The sequence below is a fragment of the Typopeltis vanoorti genome, chromosome 8, assembly GCF_054136105.1.
Source record: "Typopeltis vanoorti isolate ZY-2024b chromosome 8, IOZ_Tvanoo_1.0, whole genome shotgun sequence".
NCBI classification, from domain to species: Eukaryota; Metazoa; Arthropoda; class Arachnida; order Uropygi; family Thelyphonidae; genus Typopeltis; species Typopeltis vanoorti.
The window spans coordinates 57,433,837-57,460,362 of record NC_143556.1 but is presented as its reverse complement, the minus strand read 5'-3'; the positions used below and the strand labels follow the sequence as shown (position 1 = coordinate 57,460,362).

General features: G+C 34.1%; 1 protein-coding gene across 1 annotated transcript in view; it reads left to right on the top strand.

The window, feature by feature from the left end:
• The window catches only part of LOC150104016 (nose resistant to fluoxetine protein 6-like), a 59,571-nt gene that overhangs the window by 18,196 nt on the left and 14,849 nt on the right, over positions 1-26,526 (top strand). Inside the window, exons 2-11 of the mRNA XM_090396382.1 lie at positions 460-698; positions 1,965-2,079; positions 4,591-4,684; positions 4,865-4,959; positions 10,137-10,241; positions 10,578-10,671; positions 11,207-11,290; positions 13,729-13,894; positions 17,612-17,691; positions 21,526-21,648. Of these exons, the coding sequence (XP_090252508.1) occupies positions 460-698; positions 1,965-2,079; positions 4,591-4,684; positions 4,865-4,959; positions 10,137-10,241; positions 10,578-10,671; positions 11,207-11,290; positions 13,729-13,894; positions 17,612-17,691; positions 21,526-21,648 (1,195 nt within the window). The remainder of the gene's footprint in view (positions 1-459; positions 699-1,964; positions 2,080-4,590; positions 4,685-4,864; positions 4,960-10,136; positions 10,242-10,577; positions 10,672-11,206; positions 11,291-13,728; positions 13,895-17,611; positions 17,692-21,525; positions 21,649-26,526) is intronic.

Here is a 26,526-nt window from a genome sequence, read left to right as displayed (position 1 = left end):
TTGCCTTCAAGAGTTTTAATTTGTTTCGTGCACTGAACAAGATACTATGAATTTTTACTTTCCTATGTTAGGTTATGGACAACAGATGTGCGATCTCCACTGTTTAGATTCTCAAACGGTCGTATAAACACTTCCCACTCGATTCACCCACACCATCTGGTGTTAATCTCCTGGCCGTTTGCACTCAAGAGGTTTCACTTTGGAGGGACATATATTTTTTTCATTTAATTATTACTTACTAAATATGACTACCTTTCAGATGTGGTTGTTCAGAATTTTGTTGAATAATTTTTCCGGTACAGAATTCTGAATAACCTGAACAAAATTTTTCTGTTGCAAATCTTATGCATGGTTTGTAAGATTGTTGACTACCGAATTTTTAAAAAAATATGGCGTGTATTATATCCATTACAGACCATGAACAGCAAACATCATTACTTAATTTCTTCTCTGTTTCAGTGCTAGACTCATGGGGAAAGCCAGCAGGAGGTATGCTATATGGAACTTTCCAGTCTTTTGGATCTTATGACGAATGCGTAGATGTGGTAGTAAAAGATAAAGTCTACGGTCAAGAAAAGGAAAATTTCCGTGGTCAGTATTGTCTTATCGACATCCATCCGCTAGTCCCCCCAAGAAGGTTGTGGATTTCCATGTTTGAAGTTTTACCGGAGTTGCAAAACATCACGGAAAAAGATACAGTGAGTTACACTTTATATATGCGCTATATTCTTCTCATTCTTCATAAAGGTTAACTATTGTTAATTATATATTCACTTCATAATATAGTGCAATATACTGGTCTCAAAGTGCGAATGGTAAGTGTTTCGGCTTTGCTATTAAGATGGTGTGGATCAAAATCCAAATATCGGCGTACAGTCATTGTGGTTTCGGATCAATCACGCTTATCGCAGACTTGAAACACGGCTTTGCAGAATACCGCAAAGTATATCGCTAATTTCAACACCGAAATGAAATAGTAACAAAGAAAAAAAAACAAAACTTGCAATCTATTAAGTTAAAATTACAATAACAGCATTTATAAGAAAACTTTTTGGAGCATATATAATCTTTCGTATTATCAACTATGAAAGGCAGGTTTGCTGAAAAAAAAAGCTGCGCTAGTAAAACTGTCATAAATAAACTCTGATAGTTACACATTTTTGATATGATACTGTATCCAATTAAGTGATGGAATCTTTGAAATTATCACTCGTAAAATACTTCTGTCATCAACTATTTAAAACATATTAAGAGAAACGGCAACTTATTGCCTATAGAGCATTGCCAAGAATTTGATGAAGAAATTCTTATTTTCTTTCATGTGTAGAATAGTGAAAATAATACTGCCATTACTCGCATTCAGTTTGTCTATAGCATAGAAATTAATAAACATCTTTTGGAGTATTCTCTTACACAAGTTTAATGCGGTTGGTGTGTTTTTTCAACACCTTAATAATGTAGTCGATATGACTAAGCAATTCCAAAGAATTAAGGTAGTTAAAATGGAAGAGAAGCAACGGCAGCTTGGAAGAATGCTAGATGCAAATTAAGTTGAATAGAATTCATAAGGTAAAAAAAAAGGCAGAAACCAGTCTGTGCTAAACTGTTGATAACGAAGGGGCCGAATGGTCAAATAAGCATTGTACCCTAACCGAAATAATTATGGAGATGATTATGAATATTAGTGGAGACACTCATTATCGTCATCTCATTTAAACGTGTAAACAAGCAGGTTTTTCTTTAAAATTTAAGAATGAATCAATGAAACAAATGAATCTCTATGTGTGTGTGTGTGTGTGTGTGTGTGTGTGTGTGTGTGTGTGTGTGTGTGTGTGTGTGTGTCGGGCAGTATTCAACAGCATAATAATAATGTGATGTAAAGTTTAAGACAAAAGATTTATTATTGAGCATTTTTGTTTCTAAGAAACTTGTGTTCATTGTTGTTATCGCAATTTCTTTCTAAGGTTTTGTACGATATGGTCAGACGTGCTCAAATATTCCATTACTCAGCTTTAAGACTTGGCGGATGCTTCCCTAGCACATGCAACAGGGAGGATATCATAAAGCTAGGGAATCAAAGTAAGTGTCTTTATATAAAAATATACTTTTATAATAAGAAAAGAGTGAAGTATCTTAAATAGGCCATTTAATTAAAGATAAATAAATACTAGGTGGTTAGTTTATCATTCATACACACACTGATGCAATTCATTTTAAGTTTATTAATTCTAAACTTTCTTTGTCACACACTGACTTTCGATTTTCTGTATCTGCTGTATCATTATCTTAAAGAGTTTATAAATAAACTGATATATCTCAACAAAAACAGTAATTATGTCCTATTGACAAAGTGGATGGCATACTCGCTTTATAACCAACAGGCTGTAGGTTCCAATCTCACTGTGAATATGCATCTTCCTGTGTCCTAATAGTAAACTCACTTTGCTGTACCATCTTGGTTTATATTCGTTTTATTTGATCAAAATAATTGACAAATCAGAATGTTCTAGGTCAGACAGTGGCGTAGCTAGAGCTGTTGCCGCCCGAGGCGGTCTCTGAGTTTGCTGCCCCTCTCAATACACACCAAAAATACTACAAAAAGTCAAAACTACGTATAGGGAAATAAATTAAAACATTATGTTCATTTTTGAAGTAAAACATTAATTTCAACATTCTAAAATGTTATTTTTCTTTGTTTTCTGTTAGCAAAATCGTCGACATTAGCGAAGTCTATTTCATTGTAAAATAGGTAATCCTTAATCTATTTTATTTAGAAAAACTCCTCTCACAATTAGTAACACTTACAGCAATTGTGAGGAAAATTCGCAGTAGTATTACAATATTTGGATTTGGAACTGAGTTCTCGGGACTGTATTTTAGAATTAAATGCAAAAGTCCAAAGTGCCGCCCCTCCGCACCCCCTACCTACGTCACTGAGATCAGATGTATCGTGAATTCTTTCCTGAACCATTTCCCCCCTTGGAAACACTATTATAATGATATTTTTGAAATGTTTTCACTTCAAACTCTGATAAAACAATGGAACTGGAGTAAAAAAAAAATGTTAGATAAATGCAAACGATATTTCCTTTATTCTCATAATCAGATCAAAAAGCAAACCACGCATATACCTATTTTTCGCTCATTTTATATAAATGAGAATCTGTTCATTTTTTTTCGTTCCTAAAAAAATAGACAGGAAAGATATTTCAAGCATAATAGAAAAAGTAGAAACCGTAATAATTATTTTTGCGCCTAGAGCGAAATATTAATAAAATGTGTCCGCCATTTAAAAAATGCTCCTTAATTTTAGATTTGGTGTTCAATCTTCGGTGATCACTGCTTCCATTAAAAAACAGGTTCACGTATAATAATAAGAAACTACCGTAATTTTAAAACTCTATTTTCGTAATGTTGTGTTTTGGCTTTTGTACACTAGCGGCAATTGCCCGCCCTAATTATTGGTTTGAGAAAAAAAAAAACAAAGGAAGACATGAATAGACCATTCTGATTAGGACTGACTTAGAGGGTTAAATAACATGATAACGACTTCGAAGTAGCAACCTATTAAACATTACGATAATATTAATTAAAACTTGGAAAAACACGAATCGAAAATGAGGTCTCAATTGTTTTGCGCTATTGCAAACATCCTGTGCACTCTTTAGCGTATATTCCAAGAACAACAATATATAATGGCGCTTCCATTATATTCTAAAACTATTATTTTAAACTTAAACAGCTAAAATAAGTAATAAAAGCAGATATTCCCTTTATTAATGGACATAAATAATTATATTTTATAACCAAGCAAGCTTCATTTCTGATTTTAAAAAAATGACATTCTGAAACAGATAATATTTTGATAATCTATACGGAGCTCTCAAACTTCCTCTTCCGATTACACATTTTGCAGTCTTAAAAGAGCCACTTCCTGAGGTCCGTATTTTTGCCTTTTATATATGAGGATGTTTTAATCAAACAAAATAGGCGAAGCCTTAGTTGCCAATGCAGTAATTCAAAACTAACCTACCATCCAATCTCTTTCGTGTCCACTTTTCAGACGATATAAATGATGTAAGAAATTAATGAAATCCAAACAATGACAATAGAATTCTTCAGATTTGAATCTTTAATGTAGTGCAATGGGCGACAAGGATTGAACAAACTCCGTATGTTATCGCGTTTAGAAGATTCAATCAAGAATTCAGTGAAATTACCTGAATTCAGCTTGGTTGAATTCAGGTAATTCAACCAAGCAAACAAACTACCTGTTAAAAGAATGGTTTACTACCTCATTAGAATTTATAGTATTCTTCTTTAATGGTTTAAAACGCCGAGATTTATCATGTCAGGATAAATCTTTAAGAGCAATCATGTGGGTTTGAAAAATTGATCCAAGTTAAGATCATTATTCTCGTAGAGAATTTTTATTATGGAGAGATTTCTTTCAAATCCACATAGAGTAGCCATATTTTGTTTTAACGTGAAATTTAAATTCTAACAAATATTTAATGAGTGGAATATAAAATGTATGTGTGCAAACCATTTAACACAAGCGGGTTCATTGCTATTTATTCTAATTATTAGTTCCAAAACAGATGAATTTGAGGGTGAAAGCTACTATTCCTCACTGTGAAACCGAAGAGCCCGTTATGATAAACAAAACACAGATAGCAGTCATGTAAGCAAAACCCATATTCTTTCCAATGTGAATAGCTTTCTGCTTATGCATGCTTTTTTCCACAGAGTAATTTTGGAAGTATATTATTAGATGATTGTTTTTTTTTTTTTGGTCTAGAAATATAAATCAACATTTATTCCTTTATATTTCATATTTCACTATATATTTCTTCTATTTTAGATCCATTTTCAGCATCTTAGGTTTCTTAATGGCTGTGGGAACAATTATGGATGCAGTTTTTCGACTTTATCCAAAACTGAATAAGCATTCACGAGGTATGTATCAGTTATTAAATCGTAAAAGTAACATTTTAAGACGACTCTATTGGCACAATTGCGGCTAAAACTGTATTTCAGTAATGTCAGTGGGGACGAGAAAATTTATGTTTGATTTCCCATAGCGATGATGATGAGTGGGATCGTCTTGATCAATGTATCAACCTTTATTCTGTATGCAGCTTGCTGGTAATTCGACAGTAATGCAACAGGCAATATTGGCTTTCTTATGACGTCACCTTTTACGAATATATAAAATAAGTTAATAAGCTAAGTAAAGAAAATACCAGTCATAAATCATAAATCTTGTCATAAATCTTTCAAGTTCTAAATCTTGAAAATGTGGGAGTGAAAAGAAGAAAAAAAGACATGGGACATGCCCATGAGGCGGACTCTTACTTTCATCTTCGATGATAGTAAGAATGGAAGTTTAAGGACAAGCACTAGAACATAAAGTCATCAATAGAACAAAAGTGTCAGCTTAAATTCGCTGGTTTTTTTCTCTTCTTTTCCCAAATTTTGTGATTAGTTCGTTAAATGATTTTGGCTCATGTCAACTATAGCCACTCAGTGGAGCGATGATGAATACCTTAGCGTAACATATATTATAGATTTCATAATCTTTACGTTTAAAGATTCTTTAATAGAATTAAGAACTGCATATATATCTTTATCCCACTTGCGAAAACGAAATCAAAAGTGTTATAACTAGCCTAAAAACAACCGAACTTTCAGGTATTAACACTAGCATTGTGAAAGAATACCAAATGTACATTATGGAACCCCTAATGTACATTTTGTAACTTATGACTGATGACAGGTACGTTTCCATTGGATTTTAAGAAGGCCGTAGTTGTACTGATTTACAAAAAGAGAAACTTGAAAAATCACAGACCGATCTCTCTTCTATCGGTCTTGTCGAAAATATCAGAGAAATTAGTAAAAATAGACTCATGAAATTTTTTGACAAAAAACAACTTATTTTCAAAGAATCAATTTGGGTTCAGGCAAACGTTTAGCACAGAACATGCTTTGCTGAACTTTACAAACATAATTTATACCTCCCTAGAATTTTTTTATATACACAAAGCTTTCGACACTGTATCACATGAAATTTTAATAAAAAATAGAAGTCATAGGAATACGAAGTATTGCCCTAAACTGGTTCAGAAATGACTTAAATTTAGACCACACATTGTAAATATAAACAACAACTATAGCAGCACCAAAACGGTAGACTGTGGTGTACCACAAGGATCTGTCTTAGGACCAATTTTGTTTAGTATTTATATCAATGATTTCTGCAGTCTTAAACTAAACAGTAAAATGAACGCTTTTGAAGATGATCCCTTCCTAATTTTCTCTACGGACACAGCCGAACAAATGCAAACCGTAGGGAATGCTGATCTTTTAAAAGTAACAAATTGGTTCCAATAAATTCATTTTGAATGTCTCAAGAATTAAATAAGTAAATTTTAATTTGCGAAATACAAGTAAAATGAACTTCTCTGTATAATTATTTTTGTATGATTGGAATTGCAGGGCAAATTGAAATTGAAACTGTGCGGAAATAGAAAAAGTCAATGTAATGACTTATTTGGGTTTCAAAATTGATAATAATTTAAGTTGGAAACGGCACATCACCGATGTCGTAAATAAAGTGAGGATTATGTTAAAGAGACTTTACTACCTAAATAGATTCTTAAATTTCAATACGTTAAAATATTACATTCGACATGGATTCAAGCACACTGCAATATGGTATTTTAAGTTGGGGGAAATCTGTAGTTTGCAGATTCCCCCAACCTAAGAGCAACGCTAAAACCTCTAGTTTCGACTCAGAATAAAGTAATTCCAATCCTAACTAGAAACAAATACAAGGATAATGCCTCGTGCAATAAATACACCACGCTAAATATATTACCCCTTAGATATTTATACGCTTATAAGGTACTTCTATTCATAAGAAACGATAACGAATATGTAAATATGAAACAAGATGCTTTCCTTAGTAGACATAAGGGCCTAAAATATATAGTTCCTAAAGCAAATAAAGAAGCAATATACAAACATTATACTTATTTAGCGCCAAATATAATCAATATACTACCTTTAACAATAAGAAATGAAACTATACCAAACGAATACCAACTTCAAATGAAAAAATATTTATTTTCCCACAGAAATGAGGAATCTCTGTTCAAAATAATTGCATAATGGGTTAGCATATTTGTATTCAAATATCCATCTCATGTGTGAAATATTAAATTTAAATACGATTTAACTACTTTGTTTTATTTGGTTTCAAAACGTAATTAATGTTATGGAACTTTTTCTGTACATCTTAGCATGTCTAGTGGGGTTTTCTTATGTTATTATATTATAATAATAAAGTGGAGACATTTTCATTGACCTAACATCTGCTTATGACACTGTCTGGATCCGGGGCCTCCTCCTAAAACTAGGAAATATTATAAAGTGTAAAAAAACTTTACAACGTTTTGAATCTATTCTCTCCAACAGAAAGATCCGGGTCCATATTGGCGGAAAAAAGAGTAGGCACAGATTCCTTCACAATGGTCTTCCTCAGGGCTCTGTGTTATCTCCCTATACTTTTTAACATATACGTGTATGATCTACCTCATACCAGATCAAGTAAGTATATGTACGCCGATGACCTAGCGATCTTACATCAATCCACCTCCTTTACCAACCTAGAATCAACCTTGAATACAGACCTGAACACCCTGGAAGAGTACTTAAAGCAGTGGTACTTGAAACCAAATCCAACGAAAACAGTGTCCTCAGTATTTCACCTGTACAATGCAGAAGCGAATCGACAACGCAACCTTTCTTTCTGTGGAAAAATGTTAGAACACGAGTCTCACCCAAAATACCTTGGAGTGAGCCTGGACAGACGCCTAGCCTATAAAAGGCACATCATCAACCTCTCCAATAAAATTAAAACCAGAAATAATATTTCAAGGCTTGCTGGAACAACCTGTGGTTGTGTTGCAGAAATTCTAAGGTCGTCTGCACTAGTCCTCGCATTCTCTGCAGCAGAATATTCTTTCCCCTGTCTGGGAAAGAAGTACACACACACTAACATTACAGACACCCAGCTAAACTCTACCATGAGCACAATTGGTTGTACAGTGAGAAGCACTCCGCTCTAGTGGCTGCCTGTTCTATCTAATATTGCTCCACCACACACATACGGAGAAGACAAGCCTCGATTAAGGAATTTAATAAAGCAATGAGCAACCCACTCCTGCCCCTACACCAGACTCTCATAAACCCACCTAGTCTTCACCTCAAATCTAGAAAACCTCTCTGGTCCATGGATGAACTCTCTACAGCTGCGCTGCCATCAATATCTGAAATATGGAGAGAATACTGGTCCAACAATCTCCCAACAAACGGCTTCCTGGTAGAAGATTCCTTGCTCCGCAGCTTGGTTTTGATCTTCCAAAGAAGATTTGGTCATCAATAAACATTATCAGAACTAGTGTGGCTATTAGCAGATGTGGCTATCTTCTACATAAATGGTGGCTGTCAGATCACCCTTATTGTGATTGTTCTCCCGTGGCTCAGACAATTACTCATATTGTGTACGACTGCCCAAGGCGCCAATTTCACGGTGGTGGCCTACAGGACATCCACAAGGTGACGGATGAGGCCTTGAATTGGCTTTCCAGCCTGGACCTTGACCTGTAGTTGGTATGATGGTGGCGATGGGTAAGGAGGAAACAGAAAATCACAGTCCCGTCTCACCACGAAGACGTTATTCTCGTAGTCACTCACATAGTCCTCGTCATAGTATTAGCAGAACGCCTCCTCATGTTAGAAGATGATGATGATTAAACCTCGGATACAGCTACATTTATGTCGTGAAGTATTGTGAGAACATGCAGCCTTGTTATACTTGTTGCAGCAGGACGATAATTGTCTCTGGCCTGATTATGACAAGTCACTTTTGCTTTATATTTTCTTTAAAGAAAGGAAAGACTTAGAAAGCAGGTTGTGTCTTTTATGTAATGAACTTTTATATGTTAAGATTTTCATCATTTGTTTCTGGAAATTATGATTGTACCTTTCACTTACTAGTTGCATGTAGCCATAAGCATAAATAAATAAATAAATTATAATAATATATAATATATATTATATAGATGTACATATGTGTATATAATTTTAATTCATTATATTAAAAGTTGCTCTTAGGTTACACATGTGATTGTTCAAAATTTTGTACTATAATACGAAGTTCAGAATAAACTTTATATACATCTCTCTCAATCTATCTATCTATCTAAAGAACATGTGTGTAGGGGAGGAGGATGAACTGTAAGCAATCATTGAAAGATCTTGGTGCTACAGTTATGAGATTACTCTTAGTATAGCATATTTAATGGATTATGAGATTCTGTGTCATTGCAAAATAAACATGAATCAATGGATTATTGAGACGCAAGTGGAAAATCGTGTCCCAAATACCACCTTACCTGGAAGTCTTCAAGTAAGGTTATAACCCACGGGACTACTCTATACCTTCTCCAAAGCTATGTTTCCACGCTCTTTAGAAGTTATGCTCTGTTTGATAATTTACCTAGGATATACCGCACACTAAGTCTCTCTCTCTCTCTCCCTATGCTAATTGTCCTCTTTACTTGGCAAAACTTACATCCTAAAAATAAATAAACAAATATTTCACTAAGCTTTAGTCTACTAAGTATTAAATAATTTTAGTCCTAAAGTCACATCCAGAAGAAATCAACTGACTTTTCACTATATTTACGAAGATTCGTATTAAGACACCATATTTATTTCCAAATAAAGCAGCTCAAATTTAAGGAAATTGGCAAATTTATTAGTCGGTTCACAGTGTTACTACACTAGCACAATTGGAAATCTTCAAGTATTTATTTATAACATATTTAGTTATAATAAATCCCAAATTTATTATAAATAAATAAATTATATATAAGTAATAAAATGTATTTATAATCAATCTAAAAATATGTTGTTTTAATAAACATATTTTTAAATGTAATAATTCAAAAATGATATTCGATTTAAAGGAAAAAGTCACCAATCTCTTTTATTTTTAGGAATACTTGCAAGAATAATGTTGTCATTTTCTGTATACTCAAATACACTAAAGATGTTTAACACAGATGTGCCAAAAGATGCCTTTACCTGCATATATGGTATGCGTTTTCTTTCTGTCTTGTGGATTGTATTAAGCCATACCTACCTGTACATTTATCTCCAGGGATTCAGTAAGTCTTTATTTGTTTATTCATTTTTTGAATATAAGACGGTTATGAAAAAAGTTAGTAGACCGATTTTTTCAGTAAAAGTTGAAATAATACTGTTTGTATATGATTAAACAGATATTTGACAGTACGTAAAAATCACATGATAATTTCTAATTATTTTTTTTTAATTTTAATAATTAATTTTTTATTATATCACTGCATCTCGTACAGTTTTAAAATCGAAAATTATTCGTAATTTCTGTTGATGGAAAATCTCAAGGCAGTTGAGAAGTTATTCTTTGTATCATGCTAATACCTATTGTTTTCCATTTTAAAGTTTATATTTCTTTTATATAGGACGCCAAACGCGTGCACTCGAATTTGCCCAACAATTTGTATTTCAGTTTGTCAACGGTGGATTTTTTGGTGTTGAGACTTTCTTTTTCATGAGGTAAGTGGAAAATTAGCTCGAATTTTTGTGTACTAATCTTTACTCAAGAAAAGACGCTGTTTCACAATTGATCACACTTAAAATGTGAATAATAGTTATTCAAACCGTCATTTTAGTATGAATAAAATTTTTTCTGTCTACAGATTTTTGGAATCCCAATTTTTTCCTTGGATTACACAAAAAAGATTCCAGGTTTCTACTTTAAAAAACAGAAACTGACTTGTAGAAACTTTTGTTTAAATACCAATCCACACCTCTGAAATGTTGTCGAATAATGCAATACATTATTCAGTGGGTAGGCCAAAACTTAAAGAAGCTGAGAATCTTCATTTTAAAGAATGAAAAAAAAAAATGTATCTTCCGTTAATTTCAATCTTTCGCAATACACTCAAATATCTGAATAACCCCCTTTTGCTCTTTCATGTTCACTTATTAGCAGCTTACTTAAGTTACTTATTTTTCATATTTCACATATAATCTTGAAATATGCTGATAAGGGTGTTTTGAATTGATAATTATCAAACCTGATTTTTAGTGGTCTTCTCCTCTCGTATTGGAGAATGAAGAACAAAGACTACAGCTTCAACATTCCGCTTTATATCTTTCGTAGACTATGGAGGTAAGTAACTAATATATTCGTAATCATTTAGAAAATAAATTATGTAAGGAAAATCGTAAGCAATATATTTTTGTGAAGCATTTTGTGGAGGACATGACGTTATGTTTCTAAGACGTCTCATTTGCTTTATTGTGCTTCCGCACAATATCCTGAACTGTTCCTTAATAATTATTTAGAAATCATTTCATGTTGTTTCTTACATGAATATTCGTTTGTGTGCAAATCATATAGTCACTATGTGCAATTTTTTTCCCTTTCTGCTTTTTTTTAAAAAAAAATTTAAGATTTCATTCGGGAAAACATTAAGACCACCATATTTCTCGCAGATATAAACGCTTTTATAATACTGTATTCTAAACTGGAATTAAATCTATTCTGCCACACTCATAACATTAATCCTCTACAAATAAATTTTGTAGAGATACGTGTACAGAATATTATTTTTCTTAAAATCTGATAACCACTATACAAAAATCACACTTGAAATCATACAAAAATCATACTTCTGTAGAAAAATGAGAAAGAAATATAATTCTGAATATTAAAAACGTTTGAAAAATAGAATTATATGAATTTACTTTATAATATCGGGTTTATATTTCTTGTCTATATTGTTTTTCACTGAGACCACTATTCACCGTGATATTTTACTGATACAATATATATTTATAGTCCCAGACATTTTGAACCCCGTGTGGTGGCCGGAATAAGAATAGCTCTACTGCAGAATAGCTCCATGCATGTCCTAAAAGGCGACTAAAATAGACGCAGAGACTCGAGAGTTTGAGTTTCGCTCTCTTAGGTTTTTGCCTTAAGAGAGCAATTTGAATCTCAGGGGAAAGTGTTTTCCGGCATGGCGCGGTGAGGGGCTGTGTCAGTGGATGCTTTTCCCCTGAATATGAGCGGTTCTGCTCGGTGGTAGAGGAGCCCGTCACGTTAATAGTGTCGTAAGAGGCGACTAAAATGGGATGAGTTTCGAGAGTTTCGCTCTCTTAGGTTTCTTCCGAAATTTTGCTCCCGGTGAGCGGGGGGTCTTGATTTCGGGGGGGGGTTGCCCTGAGAGAGCACTTTGAATCTCTGGGGAGGGGTGGCACGTGAGGGGCTTTGTCGGTGGACGCTTTTCCCTGGTATATGAGCGGTTCTGCTGAGTGGTGTGTGTGTGGGGGGGGGGCGTCACTGAGTTTAACCAACGCTGAGTTGGACGGTCTTTCGGCCACTCGTAGGGAATGGTCTGGGGGATCGTCTTAATTTTTAGAGAGGGCTTTACTTACACAGTAATCCATGCATGTCGCAAGAGGCGACTAAAATGGGATGGTGAGTTTCTAGAGTTTCGCTCTCTTAGGTTTCTTCCGGAATTTTGCTCCCGGCAAGGGGGGGAAGGCTTATATTTCGGGGAGGTTTGTCCTGAGAGAGCATTTTGAGTCTCTGGGGAAGGTGTTCTCCAGTGTGGCCCGTGAGGGGGTCTTGTTGGGGGGATGCGTTTCCCTGTAATATGAGTGGTTCTCTCAGTAGTGAGGGGGACCCGTCATGTAGTGGAACGAACGCTGAGTTGGACGGTCTTTCGGCCACTCGTAGGGAGTGGTCGAGGGGATCGTCTTAATTTTTAGAGAGGGCGTTACTTACATACCAGCCCATGTATGTCGTAAGAGGCGACTAAAATAGGACGCAGAGTTTCGAGAGGTTCACTCTCCTAATGTTTTTGCCTTCGGGGAGCAATTTGAGTCTCCGGGGAGGGTGTTTTCCGGCGTGGTCCGCTTAGGAGCTTGTCGGTGGACGCTTTTCCCTGAAATATACAAAGATTCTGCTCAGTGGCAGGGTGAGCCTGTCACTGAGTGAAAAACGCTGAGTTGGATGATCTTTCGGTTTCTCGTGGGGAGTGGTCCGGGAATCGCATTATTTTTTTAGAAAGGGCTTTAGTTACATATCAGCTCATGCATAAAATGGGTACCCAGGGAGGGTAATACTGTAGCCAATGAAGTTTTAACTGAGGCCCGACTATTGCTGTTACCCTCCTGCCATGATCAGAGCTTAAAGCTCTATAAAACACTGTCCATACATTTTCTTCTACAGATGACGGGGAACATGAATGGCATTCTTGCTTGAATAAAATGTAAACTTTTATTCCATAAAAGTTTACCTTTTTTTAAAAGACGTTTTGTAATCCAGATTTTTGTAATCCTAGACATTTTATAAATACACATACGAGTCCGTTTATGTAATTTATAAACTATTTATGTAATTTATAAAATATATGTAATTTACAATAATAAAAAAGCAATAAATTTGTAATTTTATATAATGATAATATCAAGGTCATGAATTAATTTCATCTTTTCATTTAGTTTGCACCTTAAAATACAATATTTCATTATTATGAAAGCACCATCGAACACTTTGAATAATGTGATTCAGCAAAATTACTTTGACTTTCTTTTCAGAATCACTCCTTCTTTAATGTTTGTAACAGCAACTATATTTATAGTGCCACTTATCGGTAAAGGTCCAATGTGGAGACTGGTCTTAGACAAAGAGATTACAAAATGTGAGGCCAACTGGTGGAGAAATTTACTTTACAGCAATAATTTTATGGAAGCTGAAGATGTGGTAAATTATTACAATTAAAATAGAAATTTACACTGATATAAATAAAATTAATATTACATTTAAGTCTCTCTCTCTCTCTCTCTCTCTCTCTCTCTCTCTCTCTCTCTCTGTGCGTGCGTGTGCGGGGGAGATAACCGCGCGCATGTATGTATTTTTCAGATGAAGAATAACTATTATGTATTTTCATCTAATATCTTTTCCTCAAACAAAACAGCAAATTGAAGTATAGTAACTTAAATGAAACTGCACGTAGCACGGATATGCAGTCATTTAATGAACAACTGATTAACAATGCGAACTAAAATATATAACACATATATTTCATTAATAACACACATGCTATATATTTTATAGGATCTCTAAATATATAGTTGCTATTTAATTCAAGTAAGCTGAGCGTAAAAATGACTATTCGTTTTTTTTTTGCTATAATGTAACGATACTTCAAAAAATGCGTACATTTTTTATATATTCGAAAAAGAACACTCGGTATTTAATGTGAAATAAAATGATTGGCGCCATGAGTTTATACATGACACGAACATCATCAGGACCTATGAATACCGTTTTTCCAACATGTTTTTGGAAGAACTGAAATTCATTATAGAAAAGGAACTGGAGGATAGAAAGCATAAAGTGATGTCTACAATCAAAAGAGCAGTTGAACAAATAGTCACAGAGAGAGTAATCAAAGAAGTGGATCTCACTGGACGACATTATATTTCATTTAGTTTCCACATTCTCAATATTAAAGATTAGAACAGAGATCTCTGTGGATATGGAAGAACAGTATAGAGCAAAATGTAAATGAAGTGAAGAAGGAGATTAGAAGAAACAAATCAAAATGGCTAGAGATGGAACCCAAAGCAGAGAAAGATAAAACAAAATTAAGACCGTAAAATGTTGACGTGTCAGAAGAAATAGGAGGCAGACAAGATACTGCTCAGAGATATATAAGACAGACGGAAATATTCAGGTCTAGAAGAGGTTAATTATGGAATTTAGGAAAGTATCACCACCTAACATAGAGGAAGAAAGAGATCTACTGAGGAATGAGATTGTAAAAGGCAGTCAATACATGAGATCGCTGGAGAAATGCAGAAACATGGTGGCGAGGTGATCATACACGAACTATACCGGTTGTGTAATATGGCATAGGATGAAGACAAAGACTAAGAGAATGGACAAAATCAATACCATCAAGGAACTTCATAAGAGGAGCTTCAATTCGTGGCATAGAAATGAATAATTTAAAAGTTTCGGATGGACATGGTGATTATTGGAGAAGGACTAGAAAGAATAGTGCTAGAGGTAAGTGAAGAAGAAAACGAGATGTGGGTCGATAATGAACATCGAGAAAACACAACAACAAAAACAATGAAATTCTGAGAGAAGAGAAGGAAAAAAACAAATACACGTTCAAAGGACAAGAGCTGGAAGAGGTTAGGAACTTCATATATCTAGGGAACAACGTGACACACGATTTAGCCTTTGAAAACGAGATAATATCTCGGATAACAAAAGCGAAACTAAACCTACAGGCAAATGGACAAGATTCGTCAAAATCAATCAATGAGCCTTCTAATAAAGCTGACATAGTTGGAAATATGCATATTGACAGGCACTTTCTAACCTACTGAGATATGGGCAATGGTCAAACACTGTGAGAAGAATATTGGCTTTCGAAAGAGAAAGATTCTATGAAATGGATGGATGCAAAAGGTAACACATAAAGAACTTTATAGTAAAGCAAACTGCAAATGGAACCTACGCAGAAAATAATTCGAAGGAAACTGAGGTTTTTTGGACACATCTACAGAATGGATAACAGAAAAATCAAAACGTTGATGCTTGGTATAATGGAAGGTATAAACAGAAGAGGACGGGCAAGGTGAGTGAGAAGATGGTGTGAAGGATTGACGTGGAAAAATTGTGCAGAATTTGAGTCACCTGTCAATGGACAGAGAGAGAAATGGAAAACAGTGATGAAACAATCATCAGACACCAACGGATTTTGGACCCAGATGATGACTGCTACTATTATTAATACTACGACTTCATGAAGTACGAGAGCTCATTGTCTAACCATCGACATTGCACAACGCGATTACGCGTCAACAATGCACAATCTCCCATCTCACCTGCATTTACCAGTACATTGCATTTTTGTCTGTATTAGCATACTTGTGAAAAGATAGAAAACAAGAAACATTACATCACTTGTCAAATATGCACATATGAACGTGATTTGCGAAAACTCATTTCATATACAAGAACCAGGCAAGTTGATATTGGAGCAATCCCAACGCTTTCTTAGTCCTTATAAGGACTGGCTTAAAGGGGCGAAGCAAGAATGCTTTTCATCTTCCCCGTTATCTGTAGAGGACAGTGTAGGGATAAGGTGTTATTGAGCTATTAAAGCTCTGATCATGGCAGGAGGGTAACAGCAATAGCCGAGCCTCAGTTAGAACTTCATTGGATACAGCATCGCCATCCATTACCCTCCAAGGGTATTAATCACTGCATCGCACGGTCGACCACTCTCCCTAACACTTTCTTAAGTTCTTAAAAGAAGTGGGCGATGAACTGAGTCCTTGACTCTTTATCCCGTTATCTGAATGAAGAAAATCTGTGTGAATGGAGTGTTATTGAGCTAAAAGCTCCAGTCATGGCTGGGAACCAACACTTTCTTAGTCCTTATAAGGACTGGCTTAAAGGGACGAAGTAAGAATGCTTTTCATCTTCCCCGTTTTCTGTAGAGGACAGTGTAGGGATAAGGTGTTATTGAGCTATTGAAGCTCTGATCATGGCAGGAGGGTAACAGCAATAGCCGAGCCTCAGTTAGGACTTCATTGGCTACAGCATTGCCATCCATTACCCTCCAAGAGTATTAATCACCGCATCTCAAGGTCGATCCACCAACACTTTCTATCTTCAAGTCCAAATATAAAATAAATTATTATTGAATTAAGAAAAAGGTGCATAATAATATTAAAAGATATTATTTTTTTAATTTACTAAAATGTCTTCTCTTTTTATTATTTATTTAATTTATCTGCAAATATTTTGTATAATAGTTTTATTTTTATCGCGTTAAAATAGTGTAAAAAGAATAAAATATGAAAGATAAAGTTAAAGAATGCATAAAAGGAGAGAAAGTGTTTGATGACGACATGAAGTGAAAATGTTACCAAACCAGGAGGATCATATTACATAACAAAATGGGTATAGACTATTTACACAAGCAGTTGAAGACATCATATAGATGTATTTTGTTTAAAAAAATATAACTAATAATTAATTTAAATATTGGCCTTGATAAATAATATTAGGGTTGTTCCATGTTCTGTTAATATTTATCAATTACTTTAATTAGGTTTACGTTATTCGAATGCAAATACTCCCAATCTTCAAGTTTAGATTTATAGTTTTTTGTAATTAGTGCACTCAGAAAGGAAGATTTAACAATACTTGCGCTAGGACAAATCGAATTTCTGGCAGCATATCTGTGTTATGGACGTAATAAATTTCATTTCACTGTATCATACAAATAACACATATTCGCCAGCAAGCAGCCGTTTTCTGACTCTTTAATCTATGTCTCATTTTTAGATATTAATTTCAGAAATTAATTTCTATCACCTTTCATTTCAATGCTAGAAAATATAAGAAATCATACTGTATCAAAATGTATATTTATTTGATTATTTTGAATAGTGCCTGGAACACACCTGGTATCTTTCTGTAGATACACAAATGTACATGGCCTTCATTGCGATTATAATTCCACTTACAAGGTGAGTTCGAATTTTAGAATAGCTAATGCATTTCCCTCTTATTTTAATTTAATATAATTTTGTAAAATTATCTTCGTTTTGGTAAATTCTCTCTCTCTCTCTCTCTCTCTCTCTACTTCCTGAAAAAAAATATTATCGGTTTGGCTTTTATTGTTAAAACCAAGAAGAGAAAATCTTAGCTCATCTGCATCAGTAAAAGCCCTGAAGCTTCCCTTACCTAACGCAAGCGATAATAACCAAAACACAGCAGAGAACAAAACTAATCGTATTATGTAAACCTCTTTAAATAACCTTAGCTGTTGAAAACTATATTATGCGCTATTTTATGACCTTAAAGCCAAATCGTACGCATATCTGTAGGCCTGGTTGGCTGAGTGCTTAGCCGATCCTCTTTTCTACCAAAAGGTTTTAAGTTCGAATCCTGTTTCGGGCATGGACGTATGTGATTATCTGTAGGTAGTAGATGCGTTTCACATACTTCTGGAATCACCCTCCCCCTTATTGGAGGTCTAAAGTATCTTGAGAAACTTTTCTGGTTGATCTGTAGAGCAAGTGACTGAAAAAAAAATAAAAATAAAAAATACAGTATAAAAATTCTTAACCTATCTTAGTTAGGTTAAGAATTTTAATACTGTATTCTGTTTTTTACAACTTTTCAACCATATCCGGGAAGTGTATTCGATGGAGTGGGTACCTATCTCTTATAAACGATTCCATGCATAACTGACCTACACAGAATAATGCACAAACGATTCTTTTTTCTTTCATAATTTTAATGAGTACTTTATTTTTTAAATGTATAAAAAACGTGTTCAATTAATAATATTAGTGCGCTAACTGTGATTATGCTTTTCAAATTATTTCTTAGAAGAATAGTCTAAGAAGGAAAGAAAAACAGATTTCTAATAGAAATGTTCCCCTCCCCATGATGGACTGTTATTACTAATTTAAGTATCTATTTAAATTAATGCTTTTAGTTGTTCGTTTCAGAAATGCCCTTCCTATTAATGTCATCTTAAAAATCAGTGCGTTTTAATAAAGAAGCCTAGTCGTGAATGAAGTGTGTCTGAACTCGGAGGCTTACCATAACAAAAATTATAACAGAAATTTTCAACAAATAAAGTCATAATTAAATTTATTCAAATATACAGTTCAGCGTATATTTGAATTTCCTTATCCATTTTGCATCTTTGATGGATTTTACTAGGATACGAAAGATTACAAAATAAAATTGTCAAAGAGATCACACGCCTCATTATGGCGAGCACGCGATTCCATTGTTGAAAAAATGCTGCCAGGAAAAAAAAGACGATGAACTATGAAACCAGAAAGTAGCACAGAAGATTGACATGGCTGTAGAAATGAACCATCCTTATTGAAATATGAATGCGATTTAACTTCAAGGTCATTATTTATGGTATGGTATAGTTTCCGATATCACATTATGAGCCTATTAAGTTGACCAGTTTTCCAAGTATTTGTTCCTTATATCTCAGAGGCGAATAATAGCAAAATAAAATATTAATGTATTAATATTTTGATAAAAAATAACTATGAAAATATACAAGGAAAAAATATGATCTCCAATTTCATATCGTAGATAACAGAAGAAAATAAAAATCAAATTAAAAGAAAGTTTCTTATTTATTAGAATTATATATTTTAAAACTAATTTATGTATATTAGAAATAATTAAGTTTAATTTATTTAAATTTTTTTGAAATAAACTATAATTTATTCACATACCTTTTATTTATTAAAATAATTTTATTTGAAAGTTGCGAATAAACATTTGGTAGCCGGGATAGGAATAGCCCCAATGTAGCTCATGCATGTCGTACGAGGCGACTAAAATGGGTATTCAGGGAGGGTAATGGATGGCAATGCTGTAGCCAATGAAGTTCTAACTGAGGCTCGGGATAAGAATGATTTTTTTAATTTTAAATTTTTAATTTATTTAAAAATTTTTGAAATAAACTATAATTTATTCACATACCTTTTATTTATTAAAATAATTTCATTTGAAAGTTACGAATAAAAGTACGAATAGCCCCAATGTAGCTCATGCATGTCATACGTAGCGACTAAAATGGGTATTCAGGGAGGGTAATGGATAGCAATGCTGTAGCCACTGAAGTTTTAACTGAGGCTCGGCTGTTGCTGTTACCCTCCTGCCATGGTTAGAGCTTTATATATATATATATATATATATATATATATATATATATATATATATATATATATATATATATATATATATATATATATATATATATATATATATATATATATATATATATATATATATAGAGAGAGAGAGAGAGAGAGAGAGAGAGCTCAATAACACCCTATCCTTCACTGTCTTCTACAGATAACGGGGAATATGAAAAGCGTTCTTGCTTCGCCCCTTTAAGCCAGTCCTTTTATAGCTCAATAATACGCTATCCTTCACTGTCCTCTACAGCAGCGCTTCTCAAACTGTGGATCGCGGCCCCCTTGGGGTCGTATGTTTTTTTAAGGGGCACCGTGAAATAATGAAAAGTAATTTAAAATCTTTTAAGACTAAGTAGATTTTTTTTATCTTAAAAGAAATGCATTTAATTTTTATTATTTCTTTTTTGTTATTTTTCATATTTTAATAGAAAAAAATCACACATTGGCGCGGGTTCACAAATTTTGCTTCATGCGTATTTCGGCGCTTAATGAATATTAGTAAATGTAGGCTTATTCATATAAGTTTCATTTCAAAGCAGAAATCTAAGAATTGCAGTTTCAAATATTTCACCTGATATTGGTGTAGCAGTATTGAAACACATTCATCACATTAAATTGTTAATCAACTTCTTTTATGTTTTTAATTCTTTCTTTATTACTAATCGTTTTACGTTTCATGTGCTTGTACTGCAATGTACAATTAACAATCTATCTATCTATCTATATAAAAATATGAGATAATGTGCCATGTCAAATATGTTAGTAAGATGCTAAAATGTAATATTTGCATTTGAGTTTTGCAATATTTGCTGCGTATGTTTTGTATTGAATATAAATACAATAAATATTATAATAATATATGTCTACATTACGATTTTTTTCGAGTGGGGGGGGGGGCCGTGAAATATTTGAAGTTTTCCAAACGGGGGCCCTGACTTCCAGAATTTTGGGAAGCGCTGCTCTACAGATAACGGGGAATATGAAAGGCGTTCTTGCTTCGCCCATCTAGCCAGTCCTTTTAAGGACTTAAGGACTATAAATTTAAATTTATTTAAATTGAGCTTGAAAATTAGTATTACAAAAGGCTTTATGAAATCACATATCTAAAATTAACGGCATATAAGTAAAAACTATAAACAAGTATTTTCGTTTGTCAGACCAGTACTAATTAAAAAGATTAGACAAATGAACTATACTACTGAGAGGAAAATATTATGAATTGTTGAAGATATAATAATATTAACAAAATACGGAACACACAAATCGGAGAAAAAATGTAAAATATATCGATTAATGACTGAATCCTAAAACTTAGAAAAAAAAATTAAAAAAATTGTAGAAAAATGCAGGATAAGAAATAGGAAAAATAACTAGATTAAAGAACTAGATACTAAAGAAAAAGAGAGGATTAGGAAGACTTATGCCAATATGGCAAGAACGTCTTGACAAAAAGAACACTATAAAATAACTTAATAGTGACAAGAAGACAAAAATGAAATGGCACAAAAATATTTCTCTAATCTAATGAATTAGCTTCTTTTTTAAATGTTAACCTTTTTTTTGTAAATAAAGTGGGTATTTTTTAAATACTTGGATAATATATTTTCATTTGTATTTCAGGTGGCCTGTTGCTAGCCTAGCAGCCAACTTTGTCGTGATGGTAGCTTCAATGATTGCAACATTCTACGTAAATTACAGCCATAATCTTCCTCCAATATCCCTTATGGTCCATCCAGATCCCATGTAAGTATATGCAGTAGTTTCATTTAGCTTACATCAATGATGACGAACCCACTTTCCTGGCAACTATGCCAAAAATACAACAATTAGATATTACCTTTAAATCGGGTGTCAATGTATTGCTGATAATGAACTAGCTAATCTTATCCTTATAAGGACTGGCTTAAAGGGGCGAAGCAAGAATGCTTTTCATCTTCCCCGTTATCTGTAGAGGACAGTGTAGGGATAAGGTGTTATTAAGCTATTAAAGCTCTGATCATGGCAGGAGGGTAACAGCATTAGCCGAGCCTCAGTTAAAACTTCATTGGCTACAGCATTGCCATCCATTACCCTCCAAGGGTATTAATCACCACATCTCACCACTAGCTTATCTACTTGCATTAACAGTAAAAATACATGGAATATTTTATCCACAGATTGGGATATGAAAAATTCTTTTAGCCATAAGTTTTAGAAATCAGTAGGCGTCATTCGCTATTATTGGTAGTTGAGTTAATTTCTTTTTACTTTTTTTTCATAAAAGATTTTAAATTTAGGGAAGATATGTTACATTAATTTCAAAAAATAAAAATAATAATAAGAAGAAGAATAACAAGCATTCTGAATCAGATCAAATCCGATTGCAATTTAGTTGCTTGTGGTTTACCAGCCTTACAATGCTTTAGATTTACAGGTATACATGATAAGTAAATAAATGTAGAAAGAGAATAGATATTACAACCTCTCGCACTTTGTCATTGCAGTATTACCAGGTATTGACTACATAAATCATAAACTTCATTCCATTTTGTAGTTTATGAATTTTGAGCAGATAAGCTGTTTAAATGCTTATCTTTTTCACGCGTTAAAAGTAAATAAAATTTAAATCAGCGACTAGACATCAAAAATTATAATCGTTAATTTCAAAATAAATAAATAAATGGAATAAATAAAACGAACTGCAGTTTGAAATGATCGTGTAGCATTAATTAATATATGTTAGACATTAGCTTTCGTAATGAGGAAACACTCTCACTATGAGTGGTTATTTCATCACACGTATATATTTCACATTAGTGTCTCATCAAAAGACCTTGCACATTATAATAATATCAAAAATAAAAATAAAATAAAATAAAAACTTGAAAAAGAAAACTTCAAACCTCAAGCGTATCTTCATCATTCTAAACCGCAACAAAATTTTAGATAAATAAGATGCATTTTTAAGAATACGAAATACAGAAAATTTACTAGTTTCTTTAGTTTTAGTTATGTAATATTGTATTGTTTCAGTTCTGAAGGACAATTAAGTGTTATGGAATGTTTATAAAACTGCTCTTCTTCTTCTTCTTCTTCTTATGATTAATTTTATTATACGCGCAACTTCATCTAATCAAAACAATTCATCTTTTGATTAGATGAAGACCCAAACTATCCGCACAACATCCATGATAGTTCTCTTTGAACTGATTGACAGACGAAGCACTCACAACTGAGTCAGACAACGCATTCAACTCGTTCACCACTCGCCGATCAAAAAATGTAGCCCTCACCTTTGTTCACACTCTTACTTAATTTCCAGGGATGACTTCTTATTCTTCCACCACTAGCCACCTGCTGAAATATTTTCTCGGTCAAGTAACTTAAATGTTTCTATCATATCCCCTCTTCTCCGTCTATCAACCAATTTCTGCAACCTACAAACTCTCAGTTTATCCCTGTAGGGAGCATTCCTCAGACCACTCGCTGGTCACTCGCCTCGGAATCTTTTCGGGCGACCATATCTGGGCATAGTAATCCAGATGTGGACGTATCAACGCTTATAAAGACTAATAATAACTTCTTTATCTCTGCATGTTAGTTTGTTCTTCAATAACCAAATAATCCTATGACCTACCTTGGACACTTTAGCAAAATATGTCCTCTGAACTTCATCTCTCTATCCACCAACACCCTGAAGTCCCTAGCCTCATCATTTTCCTATACAAAGTTCCATCAATGTGGACAGAGCTTGTAATCTTTTAATTCCAAAATGCATAACTTTACACTTTTTCACATTAAGCTGATATCCGTTATTTTTGTCCATAATGCCAGCTTATTCAAATCATCATGCAAGCCCTTTACATCAGTTTGATTAATTATTACGCTACCCAACTTTGCATTATCAGAAAACAACTGAATATCTCCCTTCAAATCATTTCCGATATCATTTGTGTACAAATTAAAAAATAGTGGTCCAAGCACAAAGCCCTTCGGCACACCACTGGTCACCTGCTTCGTCCTGGACTCTGCTCCTACATATACTACTTTTTCGGTATCTGTCCATGAGTCATTCTTGTATCCATATCACCAGTTTAATATCCATCCCTATTTGTTCTAATTTGTGAAACAGTATTCCATGGAGTATCCTGTCAAACGCCTTAGCAAAATCTAACAGCATCACTATGTAACCAATCCCCTTGTCCAACCCAGGTGTTCACTCTGTTATAAAATGTTAATGAATTACTAAGTCAGGATCGCACTTTAACAAAATCATGTTCTCCCCACCCCCGTACAGCAACATATTCCTATCCACCCATTCCTGAAATCTGTCTTTAAATTTTCCAATAATTTTGTCACCACTCCAGAGATGGTGATTGGTATGTAATTTTCTACTGCAGTCTTAGAGCCTCCTTTATACCCCTCCTTCCACTCCATAGGGACCTTACCAAAGCCTAGACTTAAGTTAAACAGCCAAGTAACAGGCACTGACAATTTCTTTGCATATTCACCGAGCTCATATCCCATACAAACCCACAGCAGTGCTTGCATTTTAATTCTGCAATATACTAAGTATCTCTGATTCATTAACCTCAATTCTCATATCAGTTATTGCTACATAAGACACAGAAATATCCTCACTCGGGTGATAGAATTTTGAAAAATGGTCATTTTGTAACTCTACTATTACATCAGATTCGATCACCTCACTACCATCAGCACTCACTAAAGTTATCCTTCTAAAGTGATTCTTCCTTTTACTTGTCACGCAGCGAAAGAATTCTCTAATTTCCATTGATCTGCTTGGCTAATGTCTTCTCATAATCAGATTCAGCCTTCCTAACTATGCTGATAAACTTTCTAGCCTGAGTTTTGTATTGTTCGTGAGCTTGCTGATCATATTTCTCCTTATAAATCCTCCATAACATTTTGTTTTATTTTTTTTTCCAGATCACGCTTAATATACGCATACCAGCCATTGAATTAGAAACTTTTATATAATATTGTAGTTTCCGTATATTCATGCGAATGCCAATACCATCCCCTGCGTATAGTTCAATGAGATATGGGCAGCCTTCGTTAAATGCTTCGATCAATTGCTGCACACAAGAAGTTCTGTTTGCCCATACAAGCCTTCTCAGTCGATAGTGATCTCATTCCTGACAGTCTGTCTTAAGATCACAGTTTCGCCTCTTAAACAAGAAAAGTGGGTTATTTTGATTAAATATTCTGATTAAACACCCGGTATATCGTATCTTCTGAGAAATCAGTCGGCTCTGCTGTTTCAAAATCGTGACTCCAGCCAGACTGCCAACCATAATAAATCCTTTATCGAACTTCAAAAAAATCATGTTTTTCTCATTGTGATCAACATTATTGACGATAACTGACCAATTATTGTTAAATAGTTTTAGCAGTTTTCTAAAACACGTATTGGCGCACATGATCAAGTAGTTTGCATATATGCCGCGTAAGTGGCGTTTATATATATCTGCATAAAGGTTTCTCATACAAAAAACTCTTTCCACTTATTTCGAATACATCTTGTGTTAGTATACTAAATTCCCTTTAGTTCTCATACCACCTTTACATCTAATGTACATTCTAGTAGTTTAAGTGTTCACAATAGCATAAACTGGTTTTTATTTGCTTTTTCTCCAAATTATTCCACAATAAACGATCACCTAAAACTCATTCCCTACATAAATCTCTCCCTCCTACTCTCAAACTTATCAGTTCTAATTTCCCTGTCGAAATACTTCAACTTGCTCGGGAAATATCAATCTCATCAAACCTTCCATTTGCGGATGCAACTCCTGTCTTGTATGCAATTAAATACACTCCAAGCATCAACATCTTCGAGACCTCTTTTTTCTACACATTTTTGAAATATGATTCATTATTACCGCCCTTCTACTTAACTTAGAGTTATCAAAACGAAGCAGCACACACACCCCTTTGATACTTTTCTGCTAGACGATATCTGACATTGTTCATAAATCCTTTGCAAACCAATTAATACTACCTCTCAGGTCATCTGTGCTAATCATCACGATCATCCCATCCATATTGTCCTATCTTTATCAGTAAAGTCACCCTCTCTATTATTCCTCCGCACAAGCACTCCTTAGGCATTCTGCCCTCCATACTCCATTCGTAACTTCATTCACACCCAGAACAAGCGAGTCTCACTCCCTCCTTTTCTGCACTGTTCTGCATCACTCTCCTGGTTTTATGATTTTCCCCTAATCTCTCTTTTCCTTACTCTCTCACTCACACAGCATCTCATTTCCTCTCGACCACTTGTTCTTTCATTCTCTCGACTTTTTGTCACTTCCAGTCTCTTCATTACTCTTTCATTCACCAAATTCTCCCTAACGTCTATCCCTGTTCTAGTTACACCAGTCTTAATTCCCTCCACCTCTTTACTGAGAACGTCACACTACCTCCCCTTTGGAGGTTATGATTCGATGATTCTTCCTTCTCTGTGCCAACATAGAACTCGTTCCAGATGTCCTTTATTGGCATCTGCCATTAAGGTTTCCACTTATTGAACTGATGTTCACCGGAACTAGGTACAGCAGGAAATAGATGGCATAGAACAAGGAAAGAGCTTGTGTATCCTCACTAGAACTTGATACT